The sequence below is a fragment of the Cricetulus griseus genome, chromosome 6 (assembly GCF_003668045.3).
Source record: "Cricetulus griseus strain 17A/GY chromosome 6, alternate assembly CriGri-PICRH-1.0, whole genome shotgun sequence".
NCBI lineage: Eukaryota > Metazoa > Chordata > Mammalia > Rodentia > Cricetidae > Cricetulus > Cricetulus griseus.
In genome coordinates this window covers 55929705-55947904 of record NC_048599.1, presented here as the reverse complement: position 1 = coordinate 55947904, position 18200 = coordinate 55929705, and the positions used below count along the sequence as shown (strand labels likewise).

The 18200-nt window shown below is 42.3% G+C and overlaps 1 protein-coding gene across 1 annotated transcript; it reads right to left on the bottom strand.

The window, feature by feature from the left end:
- Positions 1-539: 539 nt before the first annotated feature.
- Gatm (glycine amidinotransferase) lies at positions 540-16545 on the bottom strand. Its single transcript, XM_035446464.1, has 8 exons — positions 16439-16545; positions 9701-9896; positions 8605-8795; positions 6737-6874; positions 6436-6600; positions 3882-3945; positions 3116-3232; positions 540-1587 (listed from the first exon to the last, which is right to left on the bottom strand). Exons 2-8 carry the CDS (start codon positions 9795-9797, stop codon positions 1475-1477), a joined length of 885 nt encoding a protein of 294 aa, XP_035302355.1. The 5' UTR covers positions 9798-9896; positions 16439-16545; the 3' UTR covers positions 540-1474.
- Between the last annotated feature and the right edge of the window lie 1655 nt (positions 16546-18200).

Here is an 18200-nt window from a genome sequence, read left to right as displayed (position 1 = left end):
CCAAGTGCTAGCCTATGACCAATCTTTGTCAATCATTTTTGGATACAATATTAGGTTTGAATTGGGGATGCATATCTTGATTATTTCAGAAAACTACAGTTCTGCTCCAAGGTGGGCTGAGGAGAAATCTCAGTTGGAAAAGTACTTGTGCAAGCATGAGAAGAGCATTTGAGCCCCAGAACCCAAGTGAAAAAGCCAGCTGTGGTGGTGTGTGCTCACATCCCACTGCTGGGGAGGGAGAGGCAGCCGGATCCCTGGAACTTACTGGCCCAGTCAACTAGTGTTCTTGGTGAGCTCCAGGCCAGTGCAAAAGAGACAATCAAGGTGGATGGCACCTGAAGAAGGACACCTGAGGTTGACCTCTGATCTCCATATGCATACGCACACATGTGCTTACCTACCTTAGCATGTGTACCCACACACCCTCTCTCCCTCTCCCGCCCCCCTCTCTCCCACACACATACACATAACTCTCATCCAACAGCTACACTCCTGTAACTTACAGTAAAGTCATGAGACTGGGGCCAAACACAATAAAATCCAATCTGGAACACAAAAGTTTATTAGAATAAAAATCCGTATACAATATCCAACATTAAAATTATTTAATGTCACATGTATTTTTTGCCTGCATTAGTTTTTAAAAAATGCTGTAAAACTCTATGCTTTAAACAATTTGCACAAATGTAAACAAGTCTTAGATTACCAAAGATGCTGTTATATGTGTTAGATATTGAACATCAACATTAAGGGATGGGAACTACGAGTTATACCTATTACACTAAGCACTTCTTTCAATTTTTGGAAAGGAAGGAAGAAGACAAGAATAACCCACTTGAGATGAGGTAAGATGTAGGACAAGATTTTAGGACCAAATGTCAACACAAGAATGTTAAAAGCATTCATGGAAAATTCACTTCATTTTCTCAGTGTTTGCATAGTTTAGGTTATTTAAAAACAAATTTTAAAAAATTACTCAAATTGCTTTTTAGAAAAAAAGACAAATATCTGATTCTACTTAGGATCTGTGGGGTTCTTTTTCTCCTAAGTCTTTGTCCCATTTAGAGGAAAAAAAAAAGTGATAGAAACATTTGCAAGTCCACCAAAAAGGGGAGAAAAAAACTAACGTTAGAATTGACATTTCAAGCTGCCTTTTGGAAAGAAAATTAAAAACAGAGGTAGATGGTTAAATATTAGTGGCCAAGTTACTCAAGTGACTAATTTTTGCCTCGGTATACATTTACTCAGCTTTTATACTTGAAGCCAAACAGTAAAGAACTTAGAAGAAGAAAGTAAACCTAGTAAGAGCCATCTCCCTTATGTGATAGAACAGTAAACCAGGCAGGGACCCCTGTTAAAGATGTGATTGTTCAAAGTGCTACAGTTCATGCATTTATTAAAGCGATAGAATGGGCCTTGCTGCTACGCTTCTTAGGTATCTCTGAGGCCATGCCCCAAGCCATGCCATGCCTGCTCAGTCAAAGTAGGACTGAAGGGTGCCTCGGCGCCGGACATCACAGGTCCAGCAGTGGAAGCCTCCCCCCAGGGAATTGGCGTTTCGAATGTTAACCTTAATGGTTCTGATACCTGCATAGAAAGAGAAAGACAAGTCACTTAGATGGACTAATATGAAGCTCTCTTGACAGGTAGTTATAAGTCCAAATACCTGGAGGAACACCGAGGTTCAAATCCCTCAGGGCAGTCCAGTCCACAGTGGTCTCTTTTGTGTGTTTTCATAGACTATCTAACCTAGCCCACCACTGATATAACATCTTCAACAAAAAGTCAACAGAGACTCAAGTTTCGTTCCAGTGACTGTTTACAAATTGACAGTCTGGATGAGCATATATACCTAGAAAAGTACTAAAATTAAGTACTGAACTCAACATAAGCATGGCAAGGACATGTTCATCTTTTTCACTGCCTGGTAGAGAAAACAAGGAGGCTTGAGAAACACTCCCCGGGGTACTCCTCCTACATGCGGCTGAGAGTGGGGTTTGAATGGAAACACAGCAGATGTGGGATAGGAAGTGTCTGTGTCCCATCTGGTCATAGCATACTCATCCTGAAGTGGAGAGAAGCATAGCTATTTGATATGAAAGTTCTCCATGTCTAAACAGACTTTAACTACAAGATTAAAACTATCAAATCAGATTACTTGGTACTTTCCATTAGCTTAATTTCGAGAAATAACAAAATCATAGATGAAAAGGTCGAATCCAAGTAATATTGTTACTTAATGAAGGCCAAGGAAAAAGTGGCTTGGTGTTATGGGTCCAATCACCAGGTACTGATCAATTCAAAACTGTCAAGCTATCTTTTTAAAAAACAAACAAACAAACAGACAAACAAAAAGGACTCTACATTAAGGATGGATGTGGTAAATAAGAAAACAGTCTTCTATGGAGTACATTGGGAATGTAGAACAAAAATTTTTAACAACCTATTTCAACAGGTAATCTGCCTGGCTGTCACCAAATTCACACTGAAGATGTGTGAAATGTGCTAAGAACAGCTCACACATAATATGTTTCCCATAGCTCCCATGAAATCTTTTCTTTCAGTGTTTTCCTCAATGGTATTAGAATCCTGGTCTAAACTTTAAATGTCAGAATAGGAAAACTGGGCCCCAGGTAAAAGCCAGTGGTGCCCTTTAAAAATGGAGTGACTGGCTGGAATCTTTGTTTTGCATTTGAGAACCATGTTAACTGTTCCTAATGCACACATATGCCACTTTTCCAGTTGTGTCCTGATAAGCCCTCTGATACATGAGATTACCATTAAATTACTTCTAAAGGACCTCCAGTAATCTCCTCTTTGTAGAAGGGCAAAGCAACTCATCTGCACATGGGTGACTCTCCACACATGGGCACCAGGAAACTGGCAGAGTTACAGAAGATGGATTAACTATTGCCAAGGGATGTTTCAGGAACTCACGCTGCATTCCCAACTTTTAAAGGTTATACTTACTGGAAACAATATCACTAACCAATTATATGGCAATAATTTAGAACCTTTATAGGGACGGTAATTGAATTTAATAAACCACCTGCCTTTTTTTTCCAGTTTGTGGTGAACGTTTACATGTGACAACATGCTGGTTTACCATACATACCCAGCTTCTCAAACATCTTCTGAATTGGGGCTTCGTTGGCATCTACCATGACACGCTTCTCATCTAGCATTAAGACGTTCATGGAAAGCCATTTGGATGACATCCAGAGGGGATGATCTGAAAATAGCATCAACTGTTAAACCATGCGTATCTGATCCCATTTGTTTGTGTAGAGCAAAGACTTACAAGGGAAGGGCACTGAAGTGACAGCTTGGTCCCTTTCCTGCTTTAGTTTCCCGCATGAGAGCTTATTTTATTATCTTATGTTACCTTTTATTTTTCCCGGCAAGTTTTCTCCATGATACAAAATGACACTGAGCTGCAATCTCCCTGTCTCAGCCTTCTCTGTGCTGGCATTACTGACCTGTTCTACCCTGCTTCGCTATGTTTGAGTTTTTGTACTACTAGGGGTCAAACCCAGGGTCTTAAACATGCTAAGCAAGCATTCCACCACTGAACTACATTCCCAGGTCTGATGACTCATTTTATTTATAGAATAATATATCTATAAATCTTACAAATCAATCCATATTCACCAGACATTTGGAATTCATCCTGTCTTATTTTACATGGTATTTTACATTCTGTCCCCTCATTTTCATTTTCTACAAAAGGAAAACTCACACACACACTTATCCCGGCCTCACTCTAGAACCAGCTGTCACTTTACTATTCAGTGGTGGACATGCCAGTTCTAGTTTGACAAAAGTTGGCTTTCTCTACAGGTGAAGATACTTGGTCACAAAGGCTATAAAGGTCGGCTTACCGTCGGGGATGACTGGTGATGGAGGAGTAACGATGGTCCATCCCGCTTTCTTGAAAAGATCAATCTGTAAGATCAAACAACCCGACAGACTTCAGTCCACATTTGCTAAGGGGTTCCTGACAGTCCTTATGGTTTTGTTTTTAAAGATGAGGTCTGCCATACAGCCCAGGCTGCCCTTGGCCTTACAATCCACCTGCCTCAGCATCACAGTAGTTAGGATTGTAGGCATGTGCTTTGACACCCTGCTCTCCATCATTAATAACTCTTTTGGTAAGCAATTGCTTCCATTAACAAAATAAGGACACAATTTTTTTAAAGTTTATGATTTGGGGGATTGGAGAGATGGCTCAAAGATTAAGAGCACCGGCTGTACTTCCAGAGGACCTGGGTTCAATTCCCAGCACCCACATGGCAGCTCACAACTGTCAGAAACTCCAGTGAGAGGGGACAGACAAACATGCAGGCAAAACACCAATGCACATAAGAATAAAAATAAATAAATCACAATTTTTGTAAAAGTCAATGATTCAGTTCAAATTATAATTTAAAATAGCAGTGGATACCTGTGTTGGGTTTGTACAAGAATGGGCTGTGGACAGAGACATGGATGGAGGAGGGACTCGGGGGCCTTACCCCTCCCTAGTGAACTGTTCGCTACTGATAGAATCATTGCCTTCACTTTGTATCCAGTGGTGACCCCACCGGGCTCCCATGGATAATCTCAATCCAGTTGTCATACAGATGGCCCGGTTAAACTAAACGTGTCACAAAACCAAACCAAAAGTCACGGATGTAGGAAAGGGACTGGCGGGGAGGAGTGGGGTTCAAAGGGATGGGAGGATTGGCTAGAGGATGAATTGTATGTTGCAAAGAATCAACTTAAGTATGTGTTATGTGTGTATGTGTGTGTGGTGTATGTGTTTGTACGTTTATGTGTGCATGTGTGTGTATGTGTGTGTGTGGTGTGTGCGTGTGGTATGGTTTGTGTATGTGTGTGTTGTGTGTATATGTGTGTGTGTGTGGTGTGGTATGTGTGTGTGTGGTATGGTATGTGTGTGTGGTGTATGTGTATGTATGTGTGTGGTGTGTGTCTGTGTGGTGTTGTGTATGTATGTGTGTGGTGTGGATGTGTCTGTGTGGTGTGGTGTGGTATGTGTGTGTGGTGTGTGTGTATGTATGTGTGTGGTGTGTATGGTGTGGTATGTGTATGTATGTGTATGTGTGCTGTGTATATGTGTGTGTTGTGTTGTGTGTGTATTTGTGTATATAGTTTGCTTGTATGTGTGTGTGTGGTGTGGTGTGCATGTGTGTGTGTGTTGTGTGTGTATGTGTTTGTGTGATGTGTGTGTATGTGTGTGTGTTGTGTTGTGTGTGTGGTGTTGTGGTGTGTTTGTGTGTGTCTGTGTGTGTTTCCTTCCAATGATGTTAGAAAGCAACAGAACTATTAAAGCTTTTCAGGTTTTAAAATTTAAAATACCAGGGCTGGAGAGATGGCTCAGTGGTTAAGAGCACCGACTGCTCTTCCAGAGGTCCTGAGTTCAATTCCCAGCAACCACATGGTGGCTCACAACCATCCATTATAAGATCTGGTGCCCTCTTCTGGTGTGCATGGAAGCAGAATTGTTGTATACATAATAAAAATAAATAAAATCTTTAAAAAAATTTTAAAATACCAAAGACACTTTCCCAAGACATTCTCACTAAAGAAACTTTACATGTGTCCTGGTTAGTTATAAGAAAACAACATTGTGATGACATCAAACTGACAGTCTATCTGCTCCACAGTCCCATCATTTTGCATGGCCATGAATAAGGACAAATGTCAGTGCTGTAGTCTCAAAGCACCACAGTTGCCACTAGATACCCATTACAAGTTGGCCTTTCCACACACAACCATACTCTCTCTTAGAATATCAATACATTCTATTAGGTGAGATGGATCATCTTGGTCTTTGGGTATGAAAATAAGGGATAGAAATGAACTCTGCATGGTATGAAAGTACTTTTAAAAAGTTGTCCTGCAGCCTTGCAAATAGCTCACTTCCCAGCTGGACAAAGAGGCAGCAGGTAGAAGACAAGAGGGTGTGGGTGACAGGGAGAGAGCAGGGCCAACTTGGCAGGTCTGCTCCTCCCCAAGTGGGCAGACCGAAGGGAGGCTGACTCACTTGAGGGGAGAGGTAACTACTGCTCAGTGGCATTGTTGTGGCCACACCCAAGTCACTTGCTTATAATCCTGTTGAACTGCAATTGAAAATGATAAGGAACTCACTGTTGAATGATAACATAGTCAAACACTCAAATTAGATGCTTTGACAGCCACAAACAGCTAAATTCTCAGTCTGGTGATACTATACTAGCCATCCCAATGGCAGTGTAGATTTTTGCACATTGAGAAGCTTGTAAAAACATAAGCAAGTCAATGTCAGATAAATTGCTGAAGTTGCCATTCAGAACCACTGGGAACCATGGAAATACTTACGGTGCCAAGGTTCTTTTGTTTAAAATGAAGTTTCTAGGCTCTTTAGCTTTTCTGGTGTCCTAAGAACTCTCCTACCTGATGACATGGCCGGTCAGGGTTGGAGAGCACAAGACCAGGTCCAATGATGTTGAAGGTGGCATCAATATGCATGGGATTGGGGTCTTTAAAAGAGATGATGTGCACTCTGTAGTCTGGAGCAAGATGCCTACGCATCCACTCGATGCCCAGGTAGTTTGTCACCTGAAAATAAAAACAATCTTAAAAATATTCCATTCTAAGTTTGGAAAGCCAAAAGATTGTAGGATTTAAAATTTAAAATTTAGGATTAAAGAATGTAATAATATAGTGTGAGACACCGGAGCCAGGCGTTAGCAACCTGGCTTCTCTGTGCAAATATATCTCTCCCAGCTCGAATGAAGTCAGCAGCATCAAAGCAGGGCTCGAACTCGGTCGTCACAAACTTTCCCTGCGAGGCCAATTTGTGTCTGTCTTCCACAGAATGGATGGGGTAATCCTAGTTGGGACAAGAATGAACACACACAATGCATTTATTTTTTTAAGGAATTTACTTACAAGGATATGCATGATTTTAGAAATTAGTCCAATACCATAATTTCCCAAGATACCACACTCCAACTCTAGATTAAAACACCCATAGAAAAGATGTTGGTCTGTGACGGTCAATTCTGACAATCCAATCAGATTGGATTAAGGAAAGCCTAAGGGGTTAGTGAAGCAAATCCTTTTGGCCTTTCCAGAGGGGAGGGGGAAGAGTATGAGGGGCTCTAACCTAATCAATCAATTAATCCCTTGATGGAGTCATGATCACATTATTGAGAGGTGGTGAAAGTTAGGACGTGCGACCTAGTTGGGAGAAGGTGGGTCGCTGGGGGTGTGTCTTTGGGGCTCCATTTTGCTCTGGTCTCTTCCTGTATCCCCTTTCTCTTTTGGTCTGCCAAGAAGCCAAAACATCTCCTGCATGCTTCTGTCAACAGGCTGTTCTGCCAAGCCATGAGGGTGGGGTCAGCCAATGTAATCCAAACTGTGAGCTAAAACAGATCCTTCTCACTTAGATTCCTTCTCTCAAGTCCCTCATCAGAGCAAACAGAAAAGTAACATAAACGAATCAAAACAACAAAACCACCACCACCATCACAAAATGAAAAGCTAGCCATTAGAGAAACAAGTGGTGCAGGGGGTAATTGATTCCGAAACAGTCCGTGACACCATATGCATGTGTGTACCTAGTTACAATTCTGAAAGCCAACGGGATGAAGTCACCCTTCTCCTTTAGAGAAGGAATTTGGTCCTGAGCCCAATTCATACCCTAAAATGAGACGCCAAGTTTCTCCCTGCCAAATTTGGATGTGCTGGACTTATTTTTCATTTCTGCCTTTAAATGCCTAGAACCTATGGATGTTCAAGTCCATTGCATAAACTTGCACGGCATTTGCCTGGGTCTTATGCATTTCCTCCGGCATCCTTTAAAATATTGCGAGATTAGTCATAATCCTCAGTGCAACCCAAGTGTTATATAAATAATGGGTATGCCATACTGTTGTTGAATGACAGGACAGGCACAATTTTCAGAAATATTACTTATTTACAGTTGCCTGGATTCATGGGTGCAGAACCTGCCGGCAGGAGATGACTACCTATTTCATCTTACTTTGAATTATAGGTACACACGTGTTTTTGCTGGAAGGAGAACATGACTTTAGCCTAAGGATTTTTGTGGCTCCAGCAATGAATAGCTATGTGCCTTTAGGACAAGTTTTGCTCCCAGTGATGAAATGATACCACAATATCACTTCCTTCTAGAGGTTTTTTTTTTTTTTTTTTTTTTTCTCTTCAAGACAGGATTTTCTCTGTGTTGCCCTAGCTGTCCTGGAACTCACTTTGTAGACCAGGCTGGCTTTGAACTCACAGAGATCTGCCTGCCTCTACCTCCTGAGTGCTGGGATTAAAGGCATGTGCCACTGTCACCCAACTCCTAGAATTTTTGTAAACAAATACGATCGATGATATATCCTGAGCCCAGGACTCAGTACAGAGTAAGCAGTAAATGTTAGCTATTATTATTTTTGCCATTGTGATCATTAACATTTACTCCTAGTTTCATCTAAACATAGTAAGTTTTTAAAATGGAAATACACAATATATGCAAATATCAGAGAATTCTTTCTTATCCTTTGTGGATTATTTGGAAGATATTAACAAGCTGGTCTATGTCTAGGGACCTACCTTGTCATAGAGTTCATCAGCCATGGTGGGCTTGGGTGCTGTTGTCCACTTGGCACCACGGTGGAAGTAGTCTTTGATAAGTGACCTGTATGCTCGGTACTCAAAGAAGCGTGAGCGCCATGCCATGGGAGCCTCAATAATCTCATTTCCCACAACCATCAGGATGTCTCGAGGCATCGCACTGTATAAACCTATCAAACCAAAAGTTCCATGGCCACCTCAGTGATGCAAATCTCCAAGACATAAAGTATGTGCAACATAATCTATTTGTAGAAAAAGCTTACTAAAACCTTGTTTGTCTGCATAATTACATAAAACAGGGCAAAGGGAATGATACACACTAGAATAGACTGTTGACAAGAATTCCCTGTTGGGTGGTGATGTCAAGCAAAAATGTAAAGGAAGAAGTGAGAGAGATTTTGAACCATCAAGCCTTCTCTACTTGTAGGTTCCTTTTTTTGGATTCAGAAACAGAGTTCATGATAGACAGTATGACACCATTAGGACTAGGCTAAGATCATTCTGAAGAGTAAATTAGAGAGTTCAAACACAAGAGCAGTTGTGAAGTAATGGCACTTTTAAACAGGGAACTTTTCCATTCTCCCCTTAAAAAATTGAAATATGTGTGTCATATGTGTCTGTGTGGGAGTATGTGCACTAGAAGACGGTGTCAGATCCCCTGGAACTGGAGTTACAAGCTGTTACAAGCTGCCTGATTGGGTGCTGTGAACTCTGAACTCCCAGGTCCTCTTCAAGAATAGTAATGGCCCTTAACTGAAGAGCCATCTCTCCATCCCCTCCACTTCCCTTTTCATTTCTGCCGTTAAGGAAAACTAAGTACAGTTCATTGTTCTTATGTAAAATGTCTATAACGTTTAGAAGTTTAGAATGTGTGCACCTCAACCATATCAAACTGAATCAGACGCCTTCCTCAGTAATCTCTAAAGTTTTGATTAGTAAGAAAGTAATCTCTAAAGTTTGATTAGTAAGAGAAACAAAGGATTCTCCAAGAAAGTCTAAGAGCATTCTCCTTAGCTATTGAAGAAGGAAATTGCAAATCAAGGCTCTGTCAGACTCCTTTCATGACAGTACTTACCTGTAGATTCAAAATCAGGGGTCTTATACTTCAGTGACCAGTCGATGGGGTCAGGCCGCCTCACTGTCACGCCTTCCGTTTTTAAAATATTGCACATTTCTTCAACTTCAGCAACAGCCTTTTTCAAGTGATCTTTGGGAAAATAAAGACCTCCGTTTTTCTGGTAAAATGACCAGTACTTTTCATATGTATTGGCCTAAAAGCAGAAGAAAGTAAATGAAAGCATTACGGGAGAATAATACAGTTCACAGTAGGTTCTTAGGCTGTGAGCAAATGTTTGTATAGCGTAAGAGGGATGCATACTACACACAGAGCTTGTTCAGAGCTCATCCCAGCACTGAGCACACCAGCCTCTGCTGGATTTGTTGAATGGAGATCTCTAAGTCATCTTGTCATATATTCTTACAGACTTATTTGTGTGTGTGTGTGTGTGTGTGTGTGTGTGTGTGTGTGTGTGTGTGTGTGTGTGTGGCACGCCAGCAGAAGGGTCTGGATTTCCTGGAGTTGGAGTTAACAGTCAGTTATGAGCTGTGCCAGACATTGGTGTTGGAACTAACCCTGGGTCCTCTGGAAGAGCAGGAAGCACTTTTAACCAATGAGCATCTCTAGCCCTAAATTCTCTTGAGGCCTTTGATCCTTCTGCCTCAGATCTCATGCCCAACCCCTAACAGCTTGTCTGTCCACAATACAGGCTTGGAATCTTCCTGGCCATGCTTCACAGACAAAACAGAGCATAGACACTCCTGTTAGAGAGCCTCAGTGAGATGAAACCAGAGGAAAAACAAAGAATAAAAACCCCTACATTAAGCCAAGACCCTAAACAATCCACAAATGCCCGAGTTCTTATAGGAATGCTGCACTTCAAGAGATTTTTGTGGGACAAAAAAAAGATATTTTAACTGTGTGAAGATTATGTTCTCAAATATTTTTTACATGCCTTAACATGCATGGCTCACTTTCCCACTGGACAGACTTTGCATTTAACAAAACTGTGCATTGATGCAATCCAGGCTTTGGAGCTTGTCTGTCTGTGTGTCTCACACCTAACACCCCTCACCTCTGTCAAATCCAATCCCACATAATTTTGGGCTCTTTGGAAGGAAAGTAATCTGAAATGCAAGTTTACAGAGTTAGTTAAGTATGCAAATACTTTCCAATGGTGAGATGCAAAACATAAAAATCGAAAGAGTCCACATTAAGATTGTTTGGCACTTGTCTAAGCTATCAGTCAGTTTAAAGAAAAACACTGGCTGTGTGCATGCTGCATATTACACTTACCCAGCCAGATGAAGCAGAGGATCCAGACCCTGAGAAAAGCTCTTAGAGCTTCTTCACAACACTGGCAAAGCCATGTAACATTTTAAGTTAAAAAACACATTCAAAGCAAGTATTATTTTTAAGTTTCTTTGTATTGCTGGTTGACAGCCAACTACAGGTTCTAATCATGTTTTATACATAAGGTTTCTACTTCACATATGACATTTGTAGATAGTAGTAAGTATTGAAAAGAAGGGGCAAAGATAGGTTAAAGGCTCAAATGCATTGGAGCTTGCTTAGTTTAGCTAGCTATCCACAGCACTTGGCAATCCTACCCAAGAGACAAGGCGCTCAAACACATGACCTTTTCACATGCAAGGACGAGGCTCAGAGAGGTCATGTGCTCACCCCCTACCTGACTAAACTGGACAAGACTTCAGTCCTCTGACTGGGCAGTGTTCCAGATCGTGAGGGGCTTGGCTAGTATGTTCTACAAGTTTGAACATTTTCGCTTTGATGTATAAAACCTTCTAAAACTAGGATTATTCATTATGGTTCTTGTTCTTAAAGATTTTTGTTTTGGTTTGTTTTGAGATAGGGTCTCATCATACAGTCCTGACTGGCCTGGAACTCATTATGTAGACCAGGCTGGCCTTGATCTCACAGAGATCTGCCTTCCTATGCCAAGTGTTGGAAATAAAGGTGTGCATACCACACCTGGTGTTCTAATAGTTTTGTTCATCAGGACTGGACTAAATGCCTAGATCTTCAATATCAGAAACATTTTTCCCCAAGCTTATGTCTCTTCTTCCATATTTACCTTAATCTGATAAATAGAAAGTGTATGAGTGTAAACTAGCCTCTACTAAGTCTGGAACCCAGACTGGAGGATACAGAATAAGCTGAAAAGCAGATCTTTCAAAAACATGAAGGATGCTAGCTAACTAGGCTCTGAAAGCTGAGTTGTTGCTAAACTAAGATCCCCAGGCCAAATCCAGCCAAGACACTTATTTTTCCAAACAAAAGTTTAAGGGGACTCTTCAAGCTAATTTTGTTATGCAATGCCTGTGGCTGCTTTTTCATTATAGTGGCAGGGCTGAGAATCAAAAAGCTACAATGTAGATTTTCATTCTCTGCAAAACCTGAATCATGTACTGTATGCCTTTCTGCAGAAACAAAGTTTGCTGGTCCCTATTCTGATTAGCTTGAAGATCTATGAACAAATAGCAGGCTTAACTGCTAACCCAGGAAAAGTGTTATCAGCGTGGAACATTTGAATAGTTTTACTGCTAATCTACTCTTAACAAAGACATGATGGAGAAAACCATAGAGACAGTTGACCCGAGCTAGTGGGGGCTCGTGGACTATGGACTAATAGCTGGGGAACCTGCATGAAACCGAAATAGGCCCTCAGAATGTGGGTGACAGTCATGTGGCTTGATCTGTTGGGGAGGTAGCTGGGAGTAGCACCAGGACCTAACCCAGGGGCATGAACTAGCTTTCTGGAGCCCATTCCCTATGGTGGGATACCTATATCAGCCTTGATACAGGGGAGAGGGGCTTGGTCTTGCCTCAACTTGGTACTCCAGACTTTGTTGACTTCCCAAAGAAGGTCTTACCCCCTCTGAGGTGTAGAAAAACTGGAGGGGGTTGGGATGCAAGGGGGAGGAGGTGGGAGAAGGAGAGGGAAGGGAGAACTGTGGTTAGTATGTAAAATGAAAAAAATTAAATAAAAAACCAAAACAAACTGATGTCAAACCAAACAACAAGTAGTTTTCTACTCATAGGAATTTCTCCAATAGCAGCTAGAGACAGAGGATAATAGTTCTTTATTTCCCTCTCTGACTCGTCCTGGTACTACTACCCATCCATTCACCACTGCTATTTTCTCATGCCAGGCACATCTCCTACAGTCCACTAAGGGACAAGAAGCCTTTGAAAACTCAACGCTGAACCATGGCAGACACAGTCATGTCATCTTGCCATGCTCACTCCAAAGTGTCTAGTGCTGAGTATCTGTTCAGAGTGAACCTTGCCTTGATATGAAATACTAAGTCAACTATTCTGGGAGAAAAATTTTATTTGAACATATGTTTGTGCAGTTTATAATCCGGCAAACATTGGACAAAGTCCAAATGATCAGGGCAAATTACATTTTCTAAGAAAGATTTAGAAATTGTTTACAATTCCTTTATAACTTTGCTAAGTGAGTTGACAATCATTTACCAAGCATTTTCCAGACGATGAGCACTCTACTGTAGCACATGACGTCTGTAATAACCTATGGCAGAGATGGAGCTGCACTCCTGGAAACTCTGTAGCCCCCACAGCCTAAACACCTGTGCAGAGTCTGTCTGCTATGTTAATTTTAAAACACCCTCTTTGAAAAGTCTAAGAAATACCAATAGACACAAACCTTTTGTTAATCTGGATAATAAACTTGCATTATATTAACCTTAATAATATTTTTGAAGTCCTCTATCAAGGGCCTTATTTTAAAAAAGAGAGACAAAAGCAACTATTTACTATGTTTTACAAAAGAAAAGCCATTAACTTTTGAAATAGTGCTTTTGGCCGATGTGTTCCTAGATCCTTTTGAAAAATTTTCCAATGTGTATATCCTGTAACATATTTTAAACTCTATTCACCTAAAGACACTCTATTACATTATTTTATCATTCTTCTCTTTTTGAAACAAGATTTTGCTATGTAGGCTAGGCTGGTCTTGAACTTAAGATCCTCCTAACTCAATGTCCTGAGTGTTAGCATTATAGGCATGTGCCACCAAATCCAGTCATCGTTTCCTCCCTTCCCTCCCCTCCCCCCCCCTCTCTCTCTCTCTCTCTCTCTCTCTCTCTCTCTCTCTTTCTTTCTTTCTTTCTTTTTTTCAAAACACCATTTGCTGTGTAGGCCTGGCTGTCCTAGAACTCTGTAGATCAGGCTGGCCTCAAACTCACAGAAATCCACTTGCCTCTGCCTACTCAGTGCTGGTATCAAAGGCCTGTACCACCACAGCCCAGCTCTTATTGTTCTTAAACTGTAATTTATCTGTGTTCCTGGGCCTATGGTACATGTCTGTCACCCTAGCTTTGGAAGGTAGAGGCAGGGGGATCAGGAATTCAAGGTCATCGTTGGAAGTTTAGGGCTAGCTTAGGCTTCATGAGATTCATCTTTCTATCTCGCTTCTAAAGGATGCATGTATCTTCTGATTACTTTCTTCTTCCTCAATACCTTAGTCTATAACATAAAACATAAGTAACCAGAAAAGTGAATGAAATCAATATGGCTACTGTTACTGGTATCTACAGCTAATATATCTTCAACATACATTTGTGATGTAATGGGCAAACTGGATCCATAAAACTATGACTTATACTTTCCATATTTTGTGCTTTTCAAAATATAATTTTATACCTTCAAGTTTCATCCTGTAAGGTAGCTGGCAAACTTAATAGAAATTCTGCAGGTCAAGCAGTTGACATGATGAATTATCCAACTTTTATCAAGTAACTAATTCAATGCCAGCCTTCTGACTTTAATGGCATTCATTCCACAAGTACTTTAAGCTACAAAGTCTAAAGCTATAAATCAAGTGACAAAGCATTTCAAATGAGGTCTGAGAACTCTGATTCCATGAAATCACTTGCTGTTCTTCCAGAGGATCTGAGTTCAGTTCCCAGCACCCATGTCTGGCAGCTTAGAACTACATGTAACTTTAACTAGGGGATCTGACACCCACTTCTGGCCTCCGTGAGTACTTACCCAGACATGCAAACACAGACACAAACATACAAATTAAAAACATCTAAGGTCAGATCAGATAAATGTGTAATGGTCAATAATTTTTAAGAAAGATTAGATGATAAGCTATTACCTGAATCTGAATTTTCCCAGCCAAAATAGGTAGGGATATTTCTTTTCAAGAAAAGACTTTGAAAGAGTATGTCTTATTTATTTTAAAATATGGGGATACCATAGAAATTAATCTGCATATCAAATTTCAGTTATCAGAACCAAAGGTATATTCAGAATAATAGGAAGAAACCATTGCAATCTCTGCCAGGTCTCATTCAAGAACTACTTCCTTCAGAGTGCTTTGCAACTGCCCAGTGCTTGGCATGTTCCTTCCTTAGCATCCCTTGCGCTTCAACTGCCTTGGCAGCTGGGTGGCATCAGACCCTTAGAATCTGCATCAAGGTATACATCTTATCTCTCCAAACAGAAATGATGCTCCTTTATGTCAATGCCTTTCTGGCGACACAGGCACGTTTACAGATGTATTTCCCCACTCTGCATTACAGATGAAGATGTAGGTATTTAGGCAGAACTCAAGTACACTAGAAATGCATTTATGACTCACGATTAACAAGATCTTATATAATGGAAGGAATCCTTATATAACACTTCATCTGAACTCTAGCCCCTAAGGACTCTGGCCATAAGAATACTGCAAATAAATATTAGGAGTTATTTTTTTAAGGGAAGATAATACTTAATGCCAGGAAACTCTGGAAGGTATTGGGGAAGACATTTTAGAGCTAGGTAGAGGCAAGAGGGGTTGCAGGAAAATGGGTGAGAGATATAGGTGGGAGCAAAGGCATGGTTCTCAATGGTCCTTGTTTGTTTGCTAACGTCTGCTCCAAGTCCAGGTGGACTATCAGAAGAGAAAGCCACTTAAATAGAAATGAATATCTGCTAACTTACCATACAACACACCTCTGAGATGTGTGTGCAAAAGAGCCAGCTTGTGGAGAAACCTGAGTACCACGAGGGCTTTATTCTCAGTAACGGAAGGAGGGTGTTAGTAAGGCAGAGGAATCTTGGGAGCACAATGAGTCACATGATCAAATTTGGGCTTAGAACAAGTCACTCCAATAGTGGCTGGGAATATGGCTGAGTGAGGGGAGTGAAGGAGAGGCAGCTGGGAGCTAACAGGCATAGATGAACTCCAGACCTAGGGCAGAGATTGAGGCATGGGGCGAGATTCCATTCGACAAAAGGCTTGATGTGGGAGATGTGACTGAAAGAAAAATCAAAGATGGTTGGTGTTTTGATTTGATTAAGTAAATCTGCCAAAAATTAAAAGGAAGAAATGAAGACTGGTTTAGACTTGTCCTGCAACTGGAACTCTAGCTGTGCCAACATAGGGGAGTGGTCCGGACGAGTGAATGAGGGAGCAGAAGCTGTGAGGATGGCTACAAGGATGGGACAAAAGGGAAACAACAGGCTAACAAGTTGTGAAGGAGAATATGGAGGAATACCTAAAGAACAGCCCCTCAGGAAAGTTCTCCTCGCTTCCCAGGCACGTTTCAAGGAGGAAGCAATGTGTGAATAATATCAAATACTGGTGGGATCAAGCAAAATTACTTAAAATCACCCCCACACACACACACACACAGGTGAAAGCAGTTGCTGAGGAGGTGGGAGCAGAATCAGGCTGCAGATACTAAGGAGAGAACCTGCTTTCAAAGCCTTGCTTACCTTCACCTCAACTGTGAACGGTGGGACACAGGCGTTTTCTGCTCTGCCCACTATCACTTCCTCTAACGGGTCCCATTCGTTGTAAGAGGACACAGGGCAGTCCTTGGGCAGGGGATCAGTGGCCTTGTCTTCAGCTGCACAGGAATTCCGGGAGGAAGCTGTAGCTGCTTGGGTGCTTTGGAAAGTTCGCTGCACCCATCCTGTCAAGGATCCTCCAAGCTTAAGAAACAAAAGCAAAAAACTCAAACAAGGTGGGGTTACAGTCTGAGAACCCAGGATAACACAGACAGACATCTACTTTAGGAGATATCAAGATGTTGCTTAATAGAGGGGTTGTGGGTGACTTCAACAAGCCACACAACTTTCTGTTGATTATAGATTTTGCTTGTTTGTTTATGTTGAATGCTGTAACTTTTTAAAACCCCTGGGAAGATCTGGTTCCTGGCCACCACATCCCCCATCTGTATCTCAGAATAACGCAAACAAACTTTCAGAAACTTTCACAGAAGACATGCCATTCCCTTCACTAAATAAGTGTCTTGCCATGTCCAAGTGGGGGAGGAAGTCTTCCATTCTCGGTCTGGAAGGTTACTAAGATTGGGCTTTTTTTTTTCTGTAAAAAACATGAACTCATTTGAAAAGATCTTATCTTTCAGAATGTGCAGCTCCAACCTATTTTTTTTAAGTATCTGACATATACTTCACATTCTTTAGCATTTTGAGTCGGAGAGTGACCATCTGCACCATAATACAGATGGTCCGTGGGTCCCTAGCTACCATAAGGGCTAACCCAGACAGGCACAGAATTTAAATTTAAGAGGTGATCTAAGCATGTCAAAACGTATTTTTAAAAATACAGGCCTATATAACCTTGAGCAGGAAGATCCCCTCATTCCCTCCCCTGTGCAAACCTCACCGGCTCCCCATCTCAACCAGGCAGTTAAAATTCCTCCAGAAGGGAGTTGGAGGAACTTAAGGGTGGAGACCCCAGAGCAAGAGGGCGAGTGACAGCTGTTCAGGAACCAGCTGCTGGCAGAACTCATGTGCCAGAACTATTCCTGTTGAGGAGCAAGGGAGAGTCTGCAGGCGTGTGTGTGCGCTAACACAGGAACGCGCGCGCGTTCGGGACATCCCAGGGAAGCAGAGGGCAGGGCGGAGCAGCAGGTGGGGGACAGGATGGACTCATTCCTACTCCCCTGTAAGCCCGGGGGATCCGTGTTACAGCTGGAGCCGGTAGCTCCATCCATCCACCCACATGCATCTTCCCAGAAAAGAACGCCCTCGCGGGCCACCGAACCCACACCACGCCATGGTCTTCTTACTGGGGAGTCCAGTCTCTCTCTGGGTCCCCACCCTGAATCCCGCCCGGGTCCCGAGACCGTGGAGAAACGCACCCGAGAGCCGATGTAGTGCACCGCCTCGGCACCTCGGCTACCGCCGCGCAGACAGCGCACCCTCAGCATCGCCCTGGTCCCGGTTGCTCCGTGTGCACAAGGTCCCAGCCACCGCCCTCGCGCCAGCTCCCAGCCTGCGGCCGCGCGCTCTCCTTTTGTAGCCGCGCCCCAGGCCCGGCCTATTGGCTGCCGGGAACAGGTGGCCTCAGCGCCCGCGGGTCACGTCCCCGGGGCTTGCCCTTTTTTAGCTTGTGCGTCCAGTACTGGCTCAAGGGAGCGCCTCGAAGCCCCACTGGAAGGCTACCCAGTGCCTCGTCTGGGTGGGCCGTTCGTCTGTCGCTTTGGAAGTCCATTTTGCAACCTGAATG

Bases quoted from the DNA above. Each gene is read 5' to 3' on its own strand.
- Gatm (XM_035446464.1), bottom strand. From the start codon at position 9,797: ATGTGCAATATTTTAAAAACGGAAGGCGTGACAGTGAGGCGGCCTGAC. The intron at 6,875-8,604 runs GTAGGTCCCTAG...TGTCCCAACTAG, and splicing joins CTGATGAACTCTATGACAAG to GATTACCCCATCCATTCTGT. The intron at 3,946-6,435 runs GTAGGAGAGTTC...TTGATCTTACAG, and splicing joins CTGACCGGCCATGTCATCAG to ATTGATCTTTTCAAGAAAGC.